Source organism: Panthera leo, chromosome A3 (assembly GCF_018350215.1).
Source record: "Panthera leo isolate Ple1 chromosome A3, P.leo_Ple1_pat1.1, whole genome shotgun sequence".
NCBI classification, from domain to species: domain Eukaryota; kingdom Metazoa; phylum Chordata; class Mammalia; order Carnivora; family Felidae; genus Panthera; species Panthera leo.
The window spans coordinates 108,762,698-108,782,568 of NC_056681.1; the positions used below are offsets into that span (position 1 = coordinate 108,762,698).

The 19,871-nt window shown below is 39.7% G+C and overlaps 1 protein-coding gene across 4 annotated transcripts in view; it reads left to right on the forward strand.

Annotated features, from left to right (window-relative positions):
* Positions 1 to 6,868: 6,868 nt before the first annotated feature.
* ATL2 (atlastin GTPase 2) overlaps positions 6,869 to 19,871 on the forward strand; it is a 56,966-nt gene continuing 43,963 nt past the window's right edge. The window contains exon 1 of one of the 4 annotated variants that reach the window (XM_042933220.1): positions 6,869 to 7,166. In XM_042933220.1, the coding sequence (XP_042789154.1) occupies positions 7,049 to 7,166 (118 nt within the window). In that variant the 5' untranslated portion in view covers positions 6,869 to 7,048. Of the gene's footprint in view, positions 7,167 to 7,520; positions 7,708 to 19,871 lie in introns of those variants that run through there. The other 3 variants (XM_042933217.1, XM_042933219.1, XM_042933218.1) reach the window with 3 other exon arrangements.

The window sequence follows — 19,871 nt, forward strand, 5'->3', positions numbered from 1 at the left end:
TGTGGTGGTGGTTCAGGTCCCAGAACGGGACCTAGAACCCTCGGACAACCTTAGTTACTCAAAGAATATTGCCAACCATGGAAATGCTATTTCCTTAGTTTTATGTGACAACTGGAACAGACTCCTGATTCAGGTTAAATATATTTAGATTGAGTCCATGGCTTTTCTGTACATCAGCTTTATTCTTCCTGTTCAACTTTTCAGGGAAATCAAGCAATTTCCAGAGGTCCTGTAAGAAAGGAAAAGGGAGTGAGTAATTATTAAGAGAAGAGGAAACGGGGAAGGAAGTTCTCCAATTCTCCTCAAAAGCATAGTGATGACATATTCACAACTGAACATCTGAATGCACGATTTCATACATAATAGGGGATTATGTACGAAATCAGAATCAGCTGGAAAATCCAGACTGGATGGTTCGAGAATATGCTGAGAGTTTTCCTTCTGTTCTAGGGACATAGAATAAGCTGTGAAGAATATCCCAAGGTATTTTAGCTATGTTCTATATAAAAGGAACAAGCTACATATCAGAAATGGAATTTGAGAGATGTTGGGCCATTAGTTACCCTGTTTAAAATTTTTCTATTATTGCTAACTTGTGCAAATATTTTTTTAGATATTTATTTTTGAGAGAGAGAGAGAGAGAGTGAGTGGGAGAGGGGCAGAGGTGGGGGTGGGGGGAACAAAGGATCTGAAGCAAGCTCTGTGTTAACAGCAGAGAGCCTGATGTGGAGCTCAAACTCATGAACCACGAGATCGTGACCTGAGCCTAAGTTGGACGCTTAAATGACTGAGCCACCCAGGTGCCCCATGTGCAAATATTTTCTAAGATTTCTTCCAAGAAGGAAGTCATGGACATTAGAATGTCCAACTTAAACACTTCCTCTTGAAATCAAGATCCCTTCTATCCTCTATCACAGAAATTTGTTAGAAGCCCAAATGAGCCACTTGCAAAGTAATTTTTTAAAATATTTTGGGCAATACAGCAGGACTACAGAAGATTTGTAAAATAGAGAATAAATATAATCCCTGTATCATCTTACCAGTTTTTAACATACCTCCTACCAGTTTTTCTATGTCCATACATGTCTTTACATAGTTGTAATCCACTTTTTTCCTCCTTGACATTATAAAAATTTTCTTCTGCCACTAAGTTGTTAATGGTGATTATTTTTAATAACTGAAGAGTGAGACATGAAGTTTTGATCGATCTTTGATCCAATTAAAGAGATAGGTTTTGTCCTTTAAAAGAAACAATTAAAAAAATTTTTTTTACATTTTTAAAATTATAAAACCCAAACAAATCAATTTTGGAAATAATTTTAAAATTACAGAAAAGTTTCAAGAATAATAATAAATATTGACCACCTATAGGTTTGATATCCAGATTCACTATTGCAAATAATTTGCCCCATGTGCTTTATTGTTTCCTTTCTTCCTTTCTGGTTTTTGCTTTCTTCTTCTTCTTCTTCTTCTTCTTCTTCTTCTTCTTCTTCTTCTTCTTCTTCTCTGTCCCTCTCTCTTTCTCTCTGTCTCTAATATTTTCTAAACCATTTGAGGAGAAATTTTATACATGCTGGCTCTTTAAGATACTCCTGTATGTATTTTATATAAATAAGAAATAAGAATATGCTTTCACAAATTTACTACTGATACGGTACTTTTACCTACCATCTGTATTCCAATTTTGTCAGTTGACTCCATAGTGTCCTTTATAGCATTTCCCCCTCCTGTACAGGATCCAGGCTAGGATCAGATCAATATCTGATGTAGTTGGTTGTTATGCCTTTTCAGCCTCCTTTAATTTAGAACATTTCCAGTCCTTCTTTTTCTTTTATGACACTGACGCTTTTGAAGAAAATATCCCCCCCCCCTTTTTTTTGAATAGAATGTTTCTTGTTTTAGGTTTGTCTTAGGTTCCCTCATGGTTAGGTTCATGCCAGATTGGCATACTACATAAGCGATGCTGTGTTTTTCTCGGGGCATCACATGTGGAGGCACATGATATCCACTTGCCTCCTCACTGGTGATGTTAAATATTTTTTTCAGTACTCTACACCCAACATGGGGCTTGAACTCATGACCTCGAGATCAAGAGTCACATGCTCTATCAACTGAGCCAGTCAGGCACCGCTGGGGATGTTAATTTTAATCACCTAGTTAAAGTGTTGTCTAATTTCCATTTCTATTTTTCTCTTGCAATTAATAAGCAGATGTGAAGAGAAACTTGAAGACACACAAATATTCGACCCTAGATTTGTCAAATTTTCACCCCAAGATTTAGTATCCATTGATGATTCTTGTCTGACCCAATCTTTGCTGTCATGGTTGCAAATTGATGAGTCTTTAACTCTAGCACGGTCTCCACATTTACCAGTTGACCCTCAGCATTCTACTGTAGACAAGAGTCTTCCCTTTATCTGTCTGTCTACCTCCTATCTATCTATCTATCTATCATCTATTTATCTATCTAATCTGTCATTGGTATAGACTCATAGATTCTTATTTTCTCTATTTTCTATAATTCATTGTAGTCCTTAATTGTGTTAGTCCTTAAATTGTTTCAAATTTGGCCAGTGGGAGACCCTTCTGTGTCTTTTTGATATGCCCTATCTTTTTTTTTTCTTTGAGTACCTCCTTATTCTGTCACAAAATGATGCTCATGTATCATCTTGTACCCACCCTGTTCTAGCTCAGAAACCAGTGATTTCTCTATGGACTCCTGCTTCCTTTCAGTAGGGAATCATATTAGAGACCAAGTTTGGGCATTGGGTATGATCATTGCTACTTGGGTGTCTTTGCTTATAGGCATATTCTGTGGATAGGAAAAGGAAATATATGCACGTACATATACACACATAATCTGTACATATGCATATACGTATATATGCACATTTACACTTACATACACACATGTATGTATTCATTTTTATAAAGCTTCAGTCCATATCAATACCTTCAGTGTAGTCTATCCCATAGGATTCACCTTGCTTTCCCCCTTTCATTATTTGTATGACCCTTCTTCCACATTGAGAACCCTGGCTCTCAACAATATCAACACATTTACTCATCTATCATTCAGCTAAAATATGTTTATATATTTACTCATATCTAAATACACTTATATACTATAGAAATATATATAGATTGATGATATATATCAATATTATATACATCTATAATACAATCTATAATACATCTAAAATAGATTCAGAATTGCTTTGCCCATACCTCTACAAAAACAAGCCTACTAAAAAGGCTTCAGGATTTGTTTGCTGTTCTCCCCCTACCCTGACAAAGATTGAGAAATGTTTATAGTCTGATTCTATGTTTGTAAAGTACTTGGATTAGTTGGCTCTTTTTTCCTCTTCAGTGCGGTTATGTTATTCATTTAAATACTTTTATAATCATTTATTTGGTTTGCTTTTAGTTTTAGAAACCCCTTCCCAACTTTAATTTTTTGATCATGTGAAACATGTTTTCAAGAGTCAACACTATATAAAATGGTATGGTGAGAAAAGCATCACTCCATTCTGTATTCCTTTTGCCTTATTCCCCACGCACCCCCCTTTCAGGGAACTATTGTTTTCTCTTTAGCCTTTCGGAGCTTCTTTTTGGACACATAAGTGGATACACGCACGTTTTCTTATTTCTCCCCGTCACTCGAAAGGTAGCATACTACAGATGCTCTTCTGCAGTTTGATTTATTCATGTAAGAATATCTCTTGGGGATTACTCCCTATCAGTTCATAGAGGTCTTTCTTTTCTCCATTTACAGCAACGAATTACCCCATTATGAGTATTTATCATAGTTTATTTAACTCATCACCGATGCCCAGATAGCTCGTTTCTAATATTTTGCAACTGCAAATAATGCTGCAGTGAATAACCTTGTGCAATTTGTGTGTGTGTGTGTATTATTGGAGTTGTGCCTTCAGAATTATTGCCCAGAAGTGTGATTGGCAGGTCAAAGTGTAAATGCGGATGAAGTTTGTTGGACAATGCCAAATTCCTCTCCATGGGGGCTGTACCATTTTGCATTTTCAGTGAGAAAGCAGTGTGTGAGTGCCTGTTTTCCCCCATGTCCTTGCCAACACGATGTAATCATAAGCTTTTGAATTTTTGCCAAACTGATGGGTGAGAAATGGTGTCTTAATGTTGTTTTGAGTTTCTCTTATTACGAGTGAAACTGAACATTTTCTCGCATGTTTAGGGTCCATTTTTATGATGCCTTTGTCGCAAATTGTGGACATCTTTTGCCCATTTATTCATCGGATTTAAAGATTTTTAAAGTTGTGTATTTGGAAGACATAGCTTTTAATACAATTTACACTAATGGAAGGCAGAATCCCAAAGTACCTGCTGTGGATAAGCTATGGTTTCTGCCCTCCACGAATTCACAGTGTGTAAAATGAACACTATCACAGTGGATATGAGCAGAAACTCTGGACCCAGATTGCCTAGACTTCTTCAAAGGCCAGTCCTGACACTTAGGCACATTTTAAGCCTCTTGGAACTTTAGTTTTTTCTAACTGTAAGATGAGAATATTCAGAGCATATACCTCTCAGGATTAAGGATGAAATGACTTAACACATGATAAGTACTTTGAAGGGTGGCTGGAACAGTAAACATTTCACAAATGTTAGCTATTTAGCAGTCAAGAAAATGCTCTGAAACCCACTCATCTGAGCCCATAAGAATTTTGTTTTAAATAGTTATAAAAAATGAGGACCTGGAGGTTTTGAAACATTAGGTGAATCAGTGGTAGAACCTGAGTTTTTTAAAAGTAATCTCTACACCCAGCATAGGGCTTGAAGTCAAGATATTGAAATCAAGAGTCATATGTTCCACCACGGAGCCAGTCAGGCACCCCTGAATAAGACAGATCTTTGAGCCCCTGGAGCTCACTTTCTTATACTGGAGGGGTCTGTGGGCTGTAGGAAGGAAAAAAAAAAAAAACAAAAAAAACCTAAGTAAACTAATTTTGTCTGTCTTGTTGATTACTCGTCATTCAGCACACACAACAGTGTTAGAACTCATTTGTTAAATGAAAAAAATGAGGAATAAATGACTGAGTAGTGAAAAACGCAGCTCGATACGTAGTTAGGGCCCAAATCATGAAAGGCCTTGCCAACTATTCTGAAGAGTTTGGACTTTATCCTGAGCAGAGAAATCACATCACCGAACTTGCATGGAAGAAAACTTAAGCCAGTGGCTGCGTGGAGGACCCACAGCAGAAGGGCCCCCAGCAACAAGCCACCTCGGTGTAGTGGGAAAGAAATGATGAGTGCGGAATCAAGAGGGAGTCTGAGGGGATGGAGAGGAGAACTGGACAGAGATTTAGAAGTCAAGACTGACTTTACACACGCTTGGTGTAGAAGGAGGGTGGGGGAGGGACAAGTCTGCAGTAACACTGAGGTTTCACTGTGATGAGATACTGAAGAGGGATAGCTGACTGGGGAAAACAAAGAATGGATTTTCCAACACACGCAGATATGAGGCGACCATGGGACAATGCTCAGTCTCTTGACTGTACTTGCATTTAGCTTCTCGACACTCCTTGAACTTGGGAGCTGTGTGGGCCTGTTCGGGGCACTGTAGTAGCAGTCTATGACATTAATATAGTGTCTGACCCTGGAAAGGATACCAGTTAGGTCGATTGACTAGGAGGAGTGCAGCCTTAACTCCCTGGGGGTTCCTGATGGGGGTGCACCCAGTAGTAAGTTCACTGCTGACTCTAACGGAAAGTTTATTCTTTCACTGCAAAAATACTCCCTTTTGCATCTTTTTTCATGCCCAAGATGATACCTTGCAGAAAGCAGATTGTTGGCCATACTAGATAGATGCCGCATAGGGAGATTATGAAAGGAAATCCATCATCAGGCCAGGCTTATGGCTTGAGCCTTGAACCAGGATGCAGGGAGTTAGGAAGTCCAGGAGGAGCTTCAAGTCCCTTTCCATAAAGACAGAGAACAGATGAATAAACAGACAGCCCAATGAAAACTCCTCTAAAATGGCACCCTGAAGCTTTCATGACACCAGTGCTTTCCAAGAGATTGTGCAGGAGGTAAGGCTGTAATATTTAGACTTTTGAGAAGACATGGACAAGACAGCAATTCAGATACCTGGACGCCTGTCTTTACCAAGGAAAAGGAGTTTTTAATGCATTGGTGATGTAGTAGAAATCCAAAAGAAAAGAGACTGTGTTTCACAGAAGCTTCCACGGACTGGTGTTTATTTTAAAAAGTGACCTGCACTTTCTGCAGGATATCACTGGATCCTCACAAGGAGGTTTCATCATAGTTAGGAAAGGACCTACTACAATTCATTTTCTGATGACAGTGCTTTCTGGCTTGTCCCTGCAAGGTACTAGGGGCAAGAAAAGGTATGCAGTCAAGAAGATAGGGGGGAGGGTCTCATAAGCAGATGGGAGCTATTGCAAATAAACCATAGGATGGTCTCTGGAGGGGAAGCAACATTAGGGACTTGGGCGAGGAAAGATCAAGAGGAAAAGCAGGGCAGAGCAATAGCTTAGGAGGAAGGCAGGTAGGGTGGTATCCCCCACAGAAGGTGGCGGATAAAAAAGAGAAAGAAAGGCGTGCGAAAGCAACCGCACGTGCAGGGCACGAGTTAAGGATTATGAAGAAGAGCTGTAAAAAGAATTGGGTTACTGAACTGGGAAGGAGGGACTTGGTTCTCTGGAGATCCCTTCTGCGTTCACACAGACCAGCCCAGCGCTAAGGGGGTGTGGTACTGAGCTCGCAGCGGTGCGGATGCCAGGTGACCGCGGTGGGGGCGCCGCCCAATCCCATCCAGTAGCGGGAGGCCAGGAAAGCCTAGGGACAGGCTGACAGTCGGGCAGGGAGGCTGGCAGGGCGGAGGCGGAGCGAAGGCGCCGATGGGCGGGACGGGGGAGGGCGTGGGGAGGACAAGGAGGCGCTGGCTACTGGCGGCGTTAGGACCCGCCAGCGTCCCGCCGGCTCCCGGGAGGTTGATAAAGCGGCGGCGGCGTTTGACGTCAGTGGGGAGTTAATTTTAAATCGGTACAAGATGGCGGAGGGGGACGAGGCAGCGCGGAGGCAGCAGCCGCACCAGGGGCTGCGGCGCCGGCGGCGGACCAGCGACCCAAACACCGGGGTTAACCACGTCTCGTCCACGACCTTCCTAGGTACGCGCCGGCGGGGCGGAGGCCGCAGGGTCCCGGTGGGGAGAGGGCGCGGGCCGCTCGGACCCGCGGGCACCGGCCGCAGGCGGCGGGGTCGTCGTCCGCGGCTGGCTCAGCTCTCTTCCCGCCGTCGCGTCTGGCGGCCGCGGGGCCTAACCCCCGCCGCGCCCCGAGCTCCCGCGGCGCGCGGCCTGAAAGGGCGGCCCTCGGGCCGCGGCTCCCGCAGCTGTCGGGTGAGCGGGCGGCGCGCGCGTCTGCGCCCGGGCGGCCCGGCCCCCTGCCCGCCCGCCGCGTGGCTGCCGCCGCGTCCGCCCCGACCTGAGGGGGCGGCCTTGAGCCGGGGCCGCAGACCGGGGGCGCGGGGAAGTCGGCGGCGCAGCGGCTGGGTGCTGGAGAGCCCCGGACGCGGCAGGGCGATCTGTCTGCCGGCGGGCACTCGCTGCCCTCTGTCTCAGAAAGGGAGGACGGAGTGGCTAGGGCTTTATGGGCTCCACGGAGGAGGAGGACGCGGAGCGCGTGGGGGGAGCAGACACCTCGCTGCCAGGTCGGAAAGCTCTCCAGACACCCTTCCAGGAGGGAACCGCAGTCCGCAGGCCAGGGCTGTGCCCCGGGGCTCGCGTTCCGGGGCTCCTCGGCCCCCGAACCCACTCCCGCCGGTTGCGCGTGGCTAGGATGCAAGTCCAGATTTAGTTGTTAAACTAGGCTGGTGAGCCGTTTACTAGTCACCCAGACGGTAGTGAGGCCCGATCAGACTGAAAGGTCTGTGGTGTGAAGTCACCTGATCCTTCGCTCCCCGGTTTTGCTGAATGTGAGCTCCTACTGTACGTGTACCAGGAGCGCCCCTGCCCCCTCCAAGACGCATTTGCTTTGGCAGCGGAGTGTTGTGTGTCCCTCTCCTAACACCCCTATTTTTAGGAGTTCAGCATTTGATCTTTTGCTGTGGTGTGAACCGAACGCATGAAATCCTGATTGAGAATTTTGATAGTACTTAAAGGCATGAAGTTTTTCAAATGCTTATAAACAGTAAAAGCTTACGGTTAGGGAAGTATGGCCGGGGCATAGAGAAGATTTTATAAACTACACTAAACGTGAACTTGTGTTCTTCAGATTCCTCTTTCCACAATCTGATAATGGTTTAGTGAGATGAGATGTAAAACATTTTGATAAGATGTTATCCGTGAAGACACTTCAAGAGAAAAGTTTATGTGAACTATGTATTTCATCATTCATAGTAACCCTTGGACATGGTGACCATATGTCAGAGGCGACGATAAACTTTAGAGTTTTGATACGGGATAAAGAACAGGAAATAAAGTTTATTTTATTATTGCCTGCCAAAGAAAGCACTTGACAGAACTGTTTACATAGAAAAACCAAAATACAACCAGAGAAGAGGGGTTTTGCTTTAGATCTCTTCTAGTTGGAATTCTCAAATAATTAGTTTTGGAATGCTGATGGATTGATTAATTTAGATCTTTTGGACCCTAGGGGTCTGTAGTGTGTGTGTGTGTGTGTGTGTGTGTGTGTGTGTGTGTGTGTGTAAGCTCTTGTGCTTTATATATATATATTTTTAAGGTGACCGTTTTAGATGTTGTTTCAGAGTGTTTTATGTACTTGCCTTATTAGGAGAAGCAAAACTTTATGACTTAGTCATGGTGATGAACATTGTTTTTATTTTGTGGTACATTGGAAAGAGATGTGATTCTTAAGAGTTGATAAATAGGGCTCACTATTTATTAAATGTTCTGTCTGCTACTCAGAGGTGTTTGTGTGCTTTTTCCCCCCTACTCTGGAGGTAGCCCTTCACTTGGTAACGATACCTATCAAATGACTGCCTAAAACCTGCTAATTTGCTCTGAAGTCTCTCAATACTACATTAACATCCAAATAAAACTTCTTAAGATTTGTGTTTAAAGTCCTTGCAGACAGGCTGTGAATGAGTAAGGGACTCATCTATTTTTGACTTTGTAGAAGCAACTCTTTGTCTCCCTCTGCTTTCTGAATAAGTAAAGTTGAAGAACTGAGTTGGGGTGAGTCAGGTGCCACTCCAGTAGTTCAATCTTACGAAGGTGCTTTGTGTCTCTTAAGAGAAATGCTTACTCTCTTTAGGAATGTACGATCTTTATAAAGTACTTATGTACTCTTGTATTTTAATGGCTTTGTGGGGTGATAGGAATCTGTGGATGTGATTAAATCTCCTTAGTAAGGTGTTTCAGAATTCCTGGAAATTCTTTATTTGGTGAAGAAAGATCTGCCTTACAGTTAAGAGGTAATTATTATAGGGAAAATAAACTGTGAGTTAAAATGAGATTCTGGCCTTAAGTCAAGTGTGTCCATTTGGGATTCGATTTTAGTTTGCCACTATGTTTTAACTTTAGGATAAAATTTTTGAATATTCACAAGTGAAAGTAACTTTCTTGAAATTGTTAGACCTTTTCCAAAATTGTGCTTTTTCCACTTGTCTAGTATTAAACAGTTGTTAAAAGTACCTGGAAAACTGTCACCTCGTTCCATGCTGGAGTTCAAGACATATTGTGAGAGGGATGCCTGGGTGGCTCAGTGGGTTAAGCGTCCCACTTCAGTTCAGGTCATGATCTCACGGTTCGTGGGTTCGAGCACCGCGTTGGGCTCTGTGCTGACAGCTCAGAGCCTGGAGCGTGCTTCGGATTCTGTGTCTCCTCCTTCTCCCTCTGCCCCTCTCCCGCTCGCACTGTGTCTCTCAAAAATGAATAAACATTAAAGAAAAAATTTTTTTAAATTGCGATACTTTTTAGCAAGATGCATTAAAAAATTGTTTATGCTCGTTTCAAATACTTGTTTGACATGATTGTGAGCAAAGCCTTTTGGCAGGCTCTCAAAGTTAAGAGACAGAAATGTAAAGAATGGGAGTGGAAGTCAAACTTTTTTGTAACGGTGATTTATTGCTTTACAGAAGTTTTCTCTGGGGTGGCTACAGGGAAACCCCCTTTTTTCTTTAAAAAAATGTAATGGTATTCTGTGTAACCATTTTAGGGTTCTAAAATCCAGGTATGTTAACTTTCTTGGGCATTATTTAACTTAAGGAAGATAGATGTGAGTATTGAGTTGCTGAACTTGATCCCCCAATGAATTCATTACCCATGTTAAGTTTCTTCCTATCCTTTACTGTTCCCTATCACCTTTATTACAGAAGAATGGTTGAGGGCTTTCTCTATAGCTTTAAAAGTGAGTAGTTGAAAAAACTCCACCAATCTGAAAATATGGTGGCAATAGGATAATCCTTGATATTTTATAAAGTGCTTTAAACATCTTGCTTTGATTTTTTTTTTTTTTTCTTTCTTAAAATCTGCCTTTGAGAGATCCCATTGGAGGGAGTGATTTTGACTTGTCTACAGTCACAGAAACTACTCAGAGGCACTCTTACCCCTGTAGACTTGGAGGAGAGTATGGGTCTTTCTTCCTTGAAAATTATCACAGGCATAATTAGAAATGCCAGGGTAAAACTGTTGAATGATGTCTGAAATCATACTAATGATTTTTTTTTTTTTTTAGTTTTACAGGCATTTAATAGCTTACCAATTGATACAATAGGATTTTTTTAATATGCACAAAACATGAATAAATTTTGTTTTACGCAGTCTGAGAGCAACAACTCTTACTGTAAAACACAAGAGCAATATTATATACATTCCTTTACTGATTTTTTTTTTAATTGTGTTAATATCTTCAGTTAACGTTTACAATCTGGGAACTGTTTTCTCCACTCACCACCACCTCTGCAACATTCATATGAAATCAGTGCTTGCTTTCATGTCAGTGTCAGATCAACTTCTAACTCGAAGATTTTGTGTTTGTTTCTGTCATCTTCATAGTGAGCCTTAGGGATGCCTGAAGGATAGGCAGGACAAAAAGCAGTTGTGACTTGTAAATCCAGCTTGCCCTTCCCCCACCCTACTGAAAACAAACAAACAAACAAACAAACAAAAAAACCCCAAAACCTTTTTCACCAATTTTGTACATGTCTTTTCTCTACCAGGAGATTCTTTTTTGCATCATCTAGATTAATTAACACATTGGACTTATATACAGCTGGACAGAAAGTAACCATTTTAAGTGCCTTTTCCTTCAACAATTTTAACTTCAGTTGCTTAAGGATTGGGACAGTTAGTGAGTAACGATAGAGCAAGTCACTAAGTGGAGTAGGAGATTTTAAAGTAGAAAGGGAAAAGGTAGAAAGAAGAATTCATAGAAAGAAGTAGAATTCACGAAGTAGAACAACTTTGCTTATTAAGTACATTGAGAAGTACAAAATATTCAGAAGTGCAAAGCCAAGATAACTATTTTACAAATGAGTTTTCAAGTCATTGGTAATCCTATCTCTCTGTTTAGGTGTACATATATTTGCTAAACTTAGGTAGATTTTTGTAAAATGTGTATTTAAGTAGCCACCCTCACTATCTACTGTGGGATAAATGGCTGTAGGTAGGCGGTTTTATGGGCAGATGATATCTATTAGAAGGAAGTGTTAAGTCATGAAAGACTTATTTATACATTCTCTATTTTCCCAAGGAGATAGTGTACATTTTGATTAATTTGGGGTTTAGTTTTCTGACCAGTACAGGTAGGATCTAGGGGATGCCTGGGTAATGTACTATCTTAATAGAAATTATTCATACAAATTATATTTCTGTGACTGGCATCAAAATAACCAGTAACTCTAGTAACTTGTTGGTGAACTATGTAACTTATGAAAGAGCTTATCAAGGATCTATAGTACATTTCATCTTTTTATTGCATAATACTCTGTGGGGGTAATGTTTCTTTAATTACAGAGAAGCAAGATAGTGCATTGGGAAAGAATGAGGAATCAAAAGCTGAGTGACATCACTTAAACTCTCTGAGCCTTGAAGCCCCGCACATATAGCAGTGATGATAATCCCATGATAGGGCTGTTGTGGGAACAAATGAGATGACAGGTACAAGTGTTCTGTAAATTGTAAAGCTGTCTGTGTTTAAGAGACAGTAATGTACATGTAAGAATGTGCCAATTCGACTATGCTGTTATATAGATGTGTATATTTGCAGTCAGTCTCTTCTAATTTTTTTTCACTGCAGTGTGGACAAAGGTTTATTTTGAGCAAGGGTAGTGGGTACATTTTTAACTTTATCTGTAAAATGCTGATAATGTGTTCATGATTAGGGATATTGCAAGTATTAAATGTGATAAATGTGCTTAACCCACCGGCAAACATTCTGTTGATGGTAGTTATTACTATAATGTATAGTTATTTAAGATGAGACTCTGAACTAAAAGTTAAGTTTCACAATAGGTGACTTGAAAGACCTTTGTTAGTTTTTATAAGATAAAAATATACATGCATATTTCTCAGCCGTCTTCATTTTAATAAATTTGCACTTTAGAGAATCAGTTAATCATATGGCAAAACAGTCTTCTGAAATTGTTAATTTTTTTTAAGATTATTTATTTTTTAGAGGTAGAGACAGTGTGAGCAGGGGAGAGGCAGAGAGAGAGGGAGACACAGAACTCAAAGCAGGCTCCAGGAGCTAAGTTGTCATCACAGAGCCTGATGCGGGACTCGAACTCACAAACTGTTGAGATCATGACCTGAGCTGAAGTCGGGGGCTCAACCGACAGAGCCAGCCAGGTGCCCCTGAAATTGTTTATTTCAATTATAGGATTCAGTATGAAGTAATTTCTTAGTTAAGGTCATGGCAGTTTCCAAGTGGAGTGAATTGACTTTTCAGACAGTAAATGTGTAGAATCTAATGGGTCTGTTATGCCCAAGAGTGCCTCAAGAATAATTGACTTGATTATACAAATTGTGAATCCCAATAAAAGCTTTTTTCCCCCTACATGTAATAATCATTTGTAGTAGAGTCATGGATAGTGCTTAGGACATATTATTTTAACCAAAGACTTACTTTTGAATTCTATACACTTCTTACGATCATCAGAATGGATTTAGAATGGAGGCTTTAATTTAGAATGGAGGTTTTAATGCTAGCTCTATAATAACATTTTTTCCTTCCTGGGAGGTAATATCTGCCCTAGCAAACTTAAGCCAATTTACAGGTGTTTTGGGTTTTGTTTTTTTTTTTTTTTTGATTGTTAAATAGTCTGTGAAGGCACTTTAGAAACTTTAAAGCCTTCTATAAAGAAACTTTTTAAAGGGGGTGAAATTGGAATGCTAAATGAGCTACTCTTTCATATTTGAATGAATGGGTTTATGAGATATTAAAAGTTGGATTAAATTCACTTTTATCAGAATGGGAGGGAGTTGATTTTTTTGAAGTAAGTTGTAGAGAAACTTTGACACGAAATCACCCTTCTTCTGAGATTTTTTTTGAAGACCTTTGTTAATCACATCTTCAGAAATTGCTCTTTTCTTTTCATCAGCCCTTTAATTTTAAAAATAGATGTGTCAATATGAACTGTGGAAATTTTGTTTAGAGTTGAGAGACTTTTTATTGCAGGAGAATGGCTGTGGCCTTGGGTATTTATCAAATTCTGAAGTGTAGGCTAGAAGTTCTCAGAAAGGTTGAACAATGTTGTTGATGCCAAATGTCTTACAATTAGATATTAAGATAGAAATGTACTGCATTTAAATTACAGCTGAACTTGTGATTGGTCAGAGCTTTTAATCTAATACAAGTCGTGGATAATTTATACCTTGTAAAAGTTTTAATTTTTGTAAAATTTCAAAAGCAGTAAATCTTTATAGACTTTGGAAAATACAAATAAAATAAAAAAGAAGAAATAAAAATAATATCAACTAGTGGTAAGTGATATGGGAAACAAAGGCAAAAGAAAAAATTAAATTTCCTTGCTACTTATAGCCCATTGACAAGTCTTTGAGACAGGCGTAGTGACCTTCCTCTAGGAACTCAGCTGCCTCAATGATGACACTTTGCTAAGGGCAAAAGGCAATATTAGCTTAACATCCCGATCTCTAGGGTCCTAGAGGATTCTGTAAGTCTACTTTAACATATAAAAACTCCTTAGGAAACTTCTTTTATCTCTACCCCCCAAATACATGTCAGCAATCATCCTCCAAGTATATGGCCCACTGATATACATCTCAAGGATCTGGTGACTAAGGTTTTATTAGACAGTAATAAATGAACTTTTCCTAACAGTAGCTAGCCCCCTTAAGGTCCTGGAAACCTTGTTTCCAAAATTCCTTAGAGACTTGCAGTGTCCCTAAACCCCCTCCCAACCTGAAGGTATGTAATCAGTCATCCATCACAACCCTAGTGCAGCTCTTTCTGCCCATGGAGCCGGTGCCATGCTTTAATAAAACCACCTTTTTGCACCGAAGAGGTCTTAAGATTCTTTGTTGGCCGTTGGCCCTGAACCCCAACATTTCTACATCAGTAAGTACTGCTAACATTTTAGTGTACATCTTTTAGTATATATCCTTTTTGAATGCATAATTTAATTTTTCCTAAATTGGGATCTTACTGTAATTTTGTAATTTGCTTTTTCTTTAAAAAAATATTTTTTTAATGTTTTATTTACTTTTGAGAGAGAGAGAGAGAGAGGCAGAGTACGAGCGGGGGAGGGGCAGAGAGAGAGGGAGACACAGAATCTGAAGCAGGCTCCAGGTTCTGAGCTGTCAGCACAGAGCCTGAAGCAGGGCTCGAACCCATGAGCTGTGAGATCATGACCTGAGCCGAAGTTGGACGCTTAACCGACTGAGCCACCCAGGTGCCCCTGTAATTCACTTTTTCATTCCATATTGTATTTCCTTGTGTGATTAAATAATCTTTACAACATGATTTTTAAAGTGGCATTAAAAATGGGGATTTTTTTTGTGAACAATGCTGGCAAAACATCTTTGTAGATAAATTTTGACCTTTAGGATATGGTTTTAAAAGTAGGTGGGTCAAACTACCTATACGTTTTCAAGATTGAAGACACATCAGCAAATCATTTGGAAAGGTTGTTCCCATATATTCTGTGTTCATTTGGGTTAGGTTTGTACTTGTTTACAAATACTTCTGTTCACACGTGGATGTTGTTATTTAAAAATGAATGCCAACACATAGGTAAAAATGAGGACCTTACTGTTGCATTTGCATTTGATTACAGTTGATCTTGAAATTTTAATATGGTAACTGAGTATGAACTCAGAACTTTTTATTAATTGCATTTTTATAATCTTGGACCATCTCAGTGTTACTATTTTGTAAAAGTCCTGTTGTGTATAAGAAATTCTTTTTCATATTTGCTTTTTAATTTTGTGGGGGAGGGGGTTGGCGAATAGTGTTTTTTTTTTTTAAAAAAAAAAGGTTAAAATGGCTCCATATGAGTGCTTTTCTTAAATAAATCGGCAACTTTTCAATTTACTGAGGCTCGTCTCTTCTGAATCTTTAGGTATGCTAGAGGGTTTTCTTTTCTTTCTCTCTCTTCCTCTCTCTCTTTTTTTTTTTTTTTTTAAACTGTTTTGAATTCTTCCTGAGATATTGTTTGTTCCTGACTCATTAATGACAGAGTATGTGCATCTGCTTTGGTGCCCATAGTGTGATAGAAGTTCCTAGCTTAGGAGCTGCGTTCATATTGTCCCACCACCAAGCTTCAACTTCCTTAACTAAAAAAACCTACTTTGGAAGTTTTTAGATTAAAAGATAATGTCTTAAAAGCACTTGGCATGTATTGACCATACAAAGAAAGTTATCACCCCTTCAGGATGAAGAGAGCCTGAAAGGGCTGGGACTTGTTTTCTTTTGGGAGAAAAGAGGGGGAGTAGGGCAGGCTGATAGAAGACCATTTTTAGACAAAGAACTAGCTTTTTTTCCCTTGATGCTATCAGTTGACATATTGAACACCTACCTTTTGAAAGGGCTTTTCAGTTGTGTGTAATGAGTACCGGTGTGGAAAAGTGTAGAACAGATCCCTGTTCCAAGCTTTCATGTAGTTGGGAGATCAGATAGACCTTATGCATATTTGTGAGTAAAGTTTATCATTAAGTTTATAATTTCAGAAGTAGGAACCCCTGTGTGTGAGGGTGGGCTTTGTCAGGCCTTGAGGAATGAGTGGGTCCTAGGAGGCCGAGTGTAGGATATCCTACTTGTTTGAAGATAGCCAGTATTTGGTAAGTTTTTTTTTTTTTTTTTACAAAATAGTTTAAGCACTTGTCTATTTCTAAGAATTTTTCTAAAAGGGATGTTTAAAAAGTATTTAAAAGCAATTAGATAGTGGTGGCTGAAAGATCAAATGGTGTCCGAGCATGTGTAATAAAAAAAGAATATGGGGCACCTGGGTGGCTCCGTTGGCTAAGTGTCTGGCTTTGGCTCAGGTCATGATCTCACAGTTCATGAGTTCAAGCCCTGCACTGGGCTCTGTGCTGACAGCTCAGAGCCTGGGGCCTGCTTCAGATTCTGTGTCTCCCTCTCTCTCTGCCCCTCCCCTGCTTGCACTCTGTCTCTCTCAAAAATAAATAAACATTAAAAAAGAGAGAATGTGGGCTGTTTTTATAGCCAAGTTGAGCAAAGAATTAACTAACTGTATAGTTCCTGGAAAAACTGTCTGAATAGCCCCAAATGTGACTTCTTAAAAACTATGGAGATATGTTTCCCTTACCCCTGTTTTTAAAAATTATTTATTTTTGTTTATTTTTTGAGAGTGCACAAGAGAACATGAACTGGGGAGAGGCAGAGAGAGCGAGAGAGAGAGAGAGAAAGAGAGAGAGGGAGAGAGAGAGAGAGAGAGAGAGAATCCCAAGCAGGCTCTGTGCTGACAGCAGAGATCCCAACGTGGGACTCGATCTCCTGAACTGTGAGATTCTGGTCCAAAATCAAGAGTCAGATGCTTAACCCACTGAGCCACCCAGGTGCCCCACCCTGCTATCCCTGTTTTTGAGCCATGTGTATTTATCTACCACAAGAAACTCTGCATGTACTCTAAAAGTTGCCAAACTAGAGAAAGGATGAAAGGAGAATATATTGAGAACCTCTGACTTTCTTATTCCTTTTGTTTTTTCAAATTAGCCACATTTATCTACTTAGAAGGATGTTTGTCTGTTTTGGCACTATTCCTTTCTTTTTACAGCTGTTCTCGTAGTAGGAATTTTGCCTGTATTGAGCCGAGTTTGGGATTTGAGTGTATACTTTTGTTTTTGTTTTTTGTTTGTTTTTTGGTTTTTTTTTTTAACTGCTCCTATAATGAGCCATGTGAGGTAGAGAGTTGTGACAAAATGGAATGTAGCATCTTATTTCCAGAGTCTTGGCAGATACCTATTTGAGATTTGTCATAAAAACCTTATTCTAAATTTAAGCTTGGGTCCCTGTGTATGTATTTTAATGACTCCTTTGCCAACTGGTTATCCCAAATTTCAGTCGCTTTTCTATGGATTTAATATCTTTTAACTTACTACTGAGTTAATTTTGGGACCAGATTAAACTGTTTGCCTGAGTTAAGGAAACCTACTCTGGTCTTGATGGATTCCTGATCCCTGTTAGAAAACCTTAGAGTAACTGTTTCAAAATTACTTTTGGAAATGGAAATTTAGTGCACCATAGTTTTTTAAAGACTTATAAGAAAAGAATATGCTCCTTATAAAAATATGGAATAATTTAGTGTTATCAGTTGCCTAGTTCAGAGAAGGATGTTGAAGAACTGGCTGGCTCTTGCATTCATTGCTTTCTATTTTTACTGTCACCTTCTGACTTCGGGCTTCTCACCTTGTACTCTGGCTCTTCTAGTTGCTTAATATCTGATTTCCCTGTTTTTTTAGGTTCTCATTATACTTCTTACTCACTCATCACTTTTGGTTTATCTCTGCAACACAGCTTTGATCCTATCACTCCTCTCCTTCCAAATTTTCCATGGCTCTCAGGATAATGCCCAGTATTCTTACCCTAAACTTTTAAGGTTAGCCTTAATCTGCTTTTCAGGGCTCAGAGAGATGCAACCTTCTCCAGGATGTCTTCATTGATACACTAGTTTAAATAATCGAACATGGCTCTTTCTTTATACTGTTCTTTTGCACTTATTTTGTCGGAGCCTTGAGAGTGAGGACCATTATCAGCAAATTGTATTTCTCAAGTATCGAGTATAATGCCTTGCTCTCTAATTACTACTAGCTTGAAGTGGGTAGAGTGGGGGACCTTTCTCACTTATTCATGACACACTGTGTACCATAAGAAACAATGAATTACACATTTATTTACATGTAACTGTATATGCATGTCTTACTGAAAATTGGCAAATAGTTTTATTGCATCTCATTTAAAAAAATTTTAAGAAAAAAAAATTTTTTTTAATGTTTATTTATTTTTGAGACAGAGCATGAACGGGGGAGGGTAAGAGAGAGGGAGACACAGAATCTGAAACAGGCTCCAGGCTCTGAGCTGTCAGCACAGAGCACGACGCGGGGCTTGAACTCACGGACCGCAAGATCATGACCCGAGCCGAAGTCGGCCGCCCAACCTACTGAGCCACCCAGGCACCCCTAAAAAAATTTTTTTTAAAGTTTATTTATTTTGAGAGAGAGAGAGAGGAGAGTGCTGAAGGGGCAGAGACAGAGGGAAAGAGGGAGAGAGAATCACAAGCAGGCTCTGCACCATCAGTGTGGAACCCAATGCAGTGCTTGAACTCATGAACCAGGAGATCATGACCTGGGTCAAAATGGAGTCGGATGCTTAACCAACTCAGCCACCCAGGTCACCCTGCATCTCATCTTTTAAAAATCTGCAATTTAAAACTTGCCCTTCTAGAAAGCTTATGAAGAAAAAAAATTGTTTCCCAAATGTTGGGGGATGGTATAAATGATTTGCTGACTGTATAAATGATTAAATTTTGACAAGGAAACTTTTGGGAAAAGGGAAAAATAGCTATATGCCAAGATTTGTTAATAAAGATGAGAAGTAAACCCTTCTTCCGTTTTTCTTTTTTTAAACAAACTACATTTTTGGTAACTTTTTTTTCAGCTTTCTAGAAATCTTGAGCACGTAAGTATTCAGCTCTGTGTTTATTCAACAAACATGCTCATTTGGCATAGTTGCAAGATGATGAATTTGACGAAGACCTGAGTGTGTATCCAGATTTGATTACTTAGGAAATACGTGTCCTTGCAAATTGCTTAATGTGAGCCTCAGTGTCCTCCTTTATACAAACAAGGAAACTCCTAGCTTACCCAACAAAGTGATTTTGAGGATTAAACAGATATTATGTACTTATGAATCCAGAGTAGACACTCTTAAGTATTTTCCTCTGTTCTCCAGTAAAAGGTACACCTAAAATACTTAATTTGTACAATAAATTATTTCATAGAGTGGGGAAGTTATTAATAATGTTTTTACTTCTTTTCTCAGATATCTACTTCTTTCAGTTCTTTGCTCTAATAAATGTTTCCTCATTAGGGAAGCATTGCCTGGCCACTCTTGTACGAAGTAGCAACCCCTGTTTCCATTTCCCTTAACTTGCTTTATTTTTCTTGGTAGTACTTGACACCAGCTGATGTCATGTATTTGTTTTCTATTTCTTCATCTTTAGGATGTAATAAACTAAGGGCAGGATTTTTTTTTTTTTAATTTTGTTCACTAGTGAATCTTACAATTCTTAGAACCATATTGTAGGTGTTCAGTGAATATTTGTTGAAGGAGTAAAGACTTAATGCACTCCCACTTCTAATCCTTTAACCCCCTGCATTAGAATTACCTTGGTGGTTGTTAGTGGGGGTGCTAGTAACAAATGTAGATTTCTGG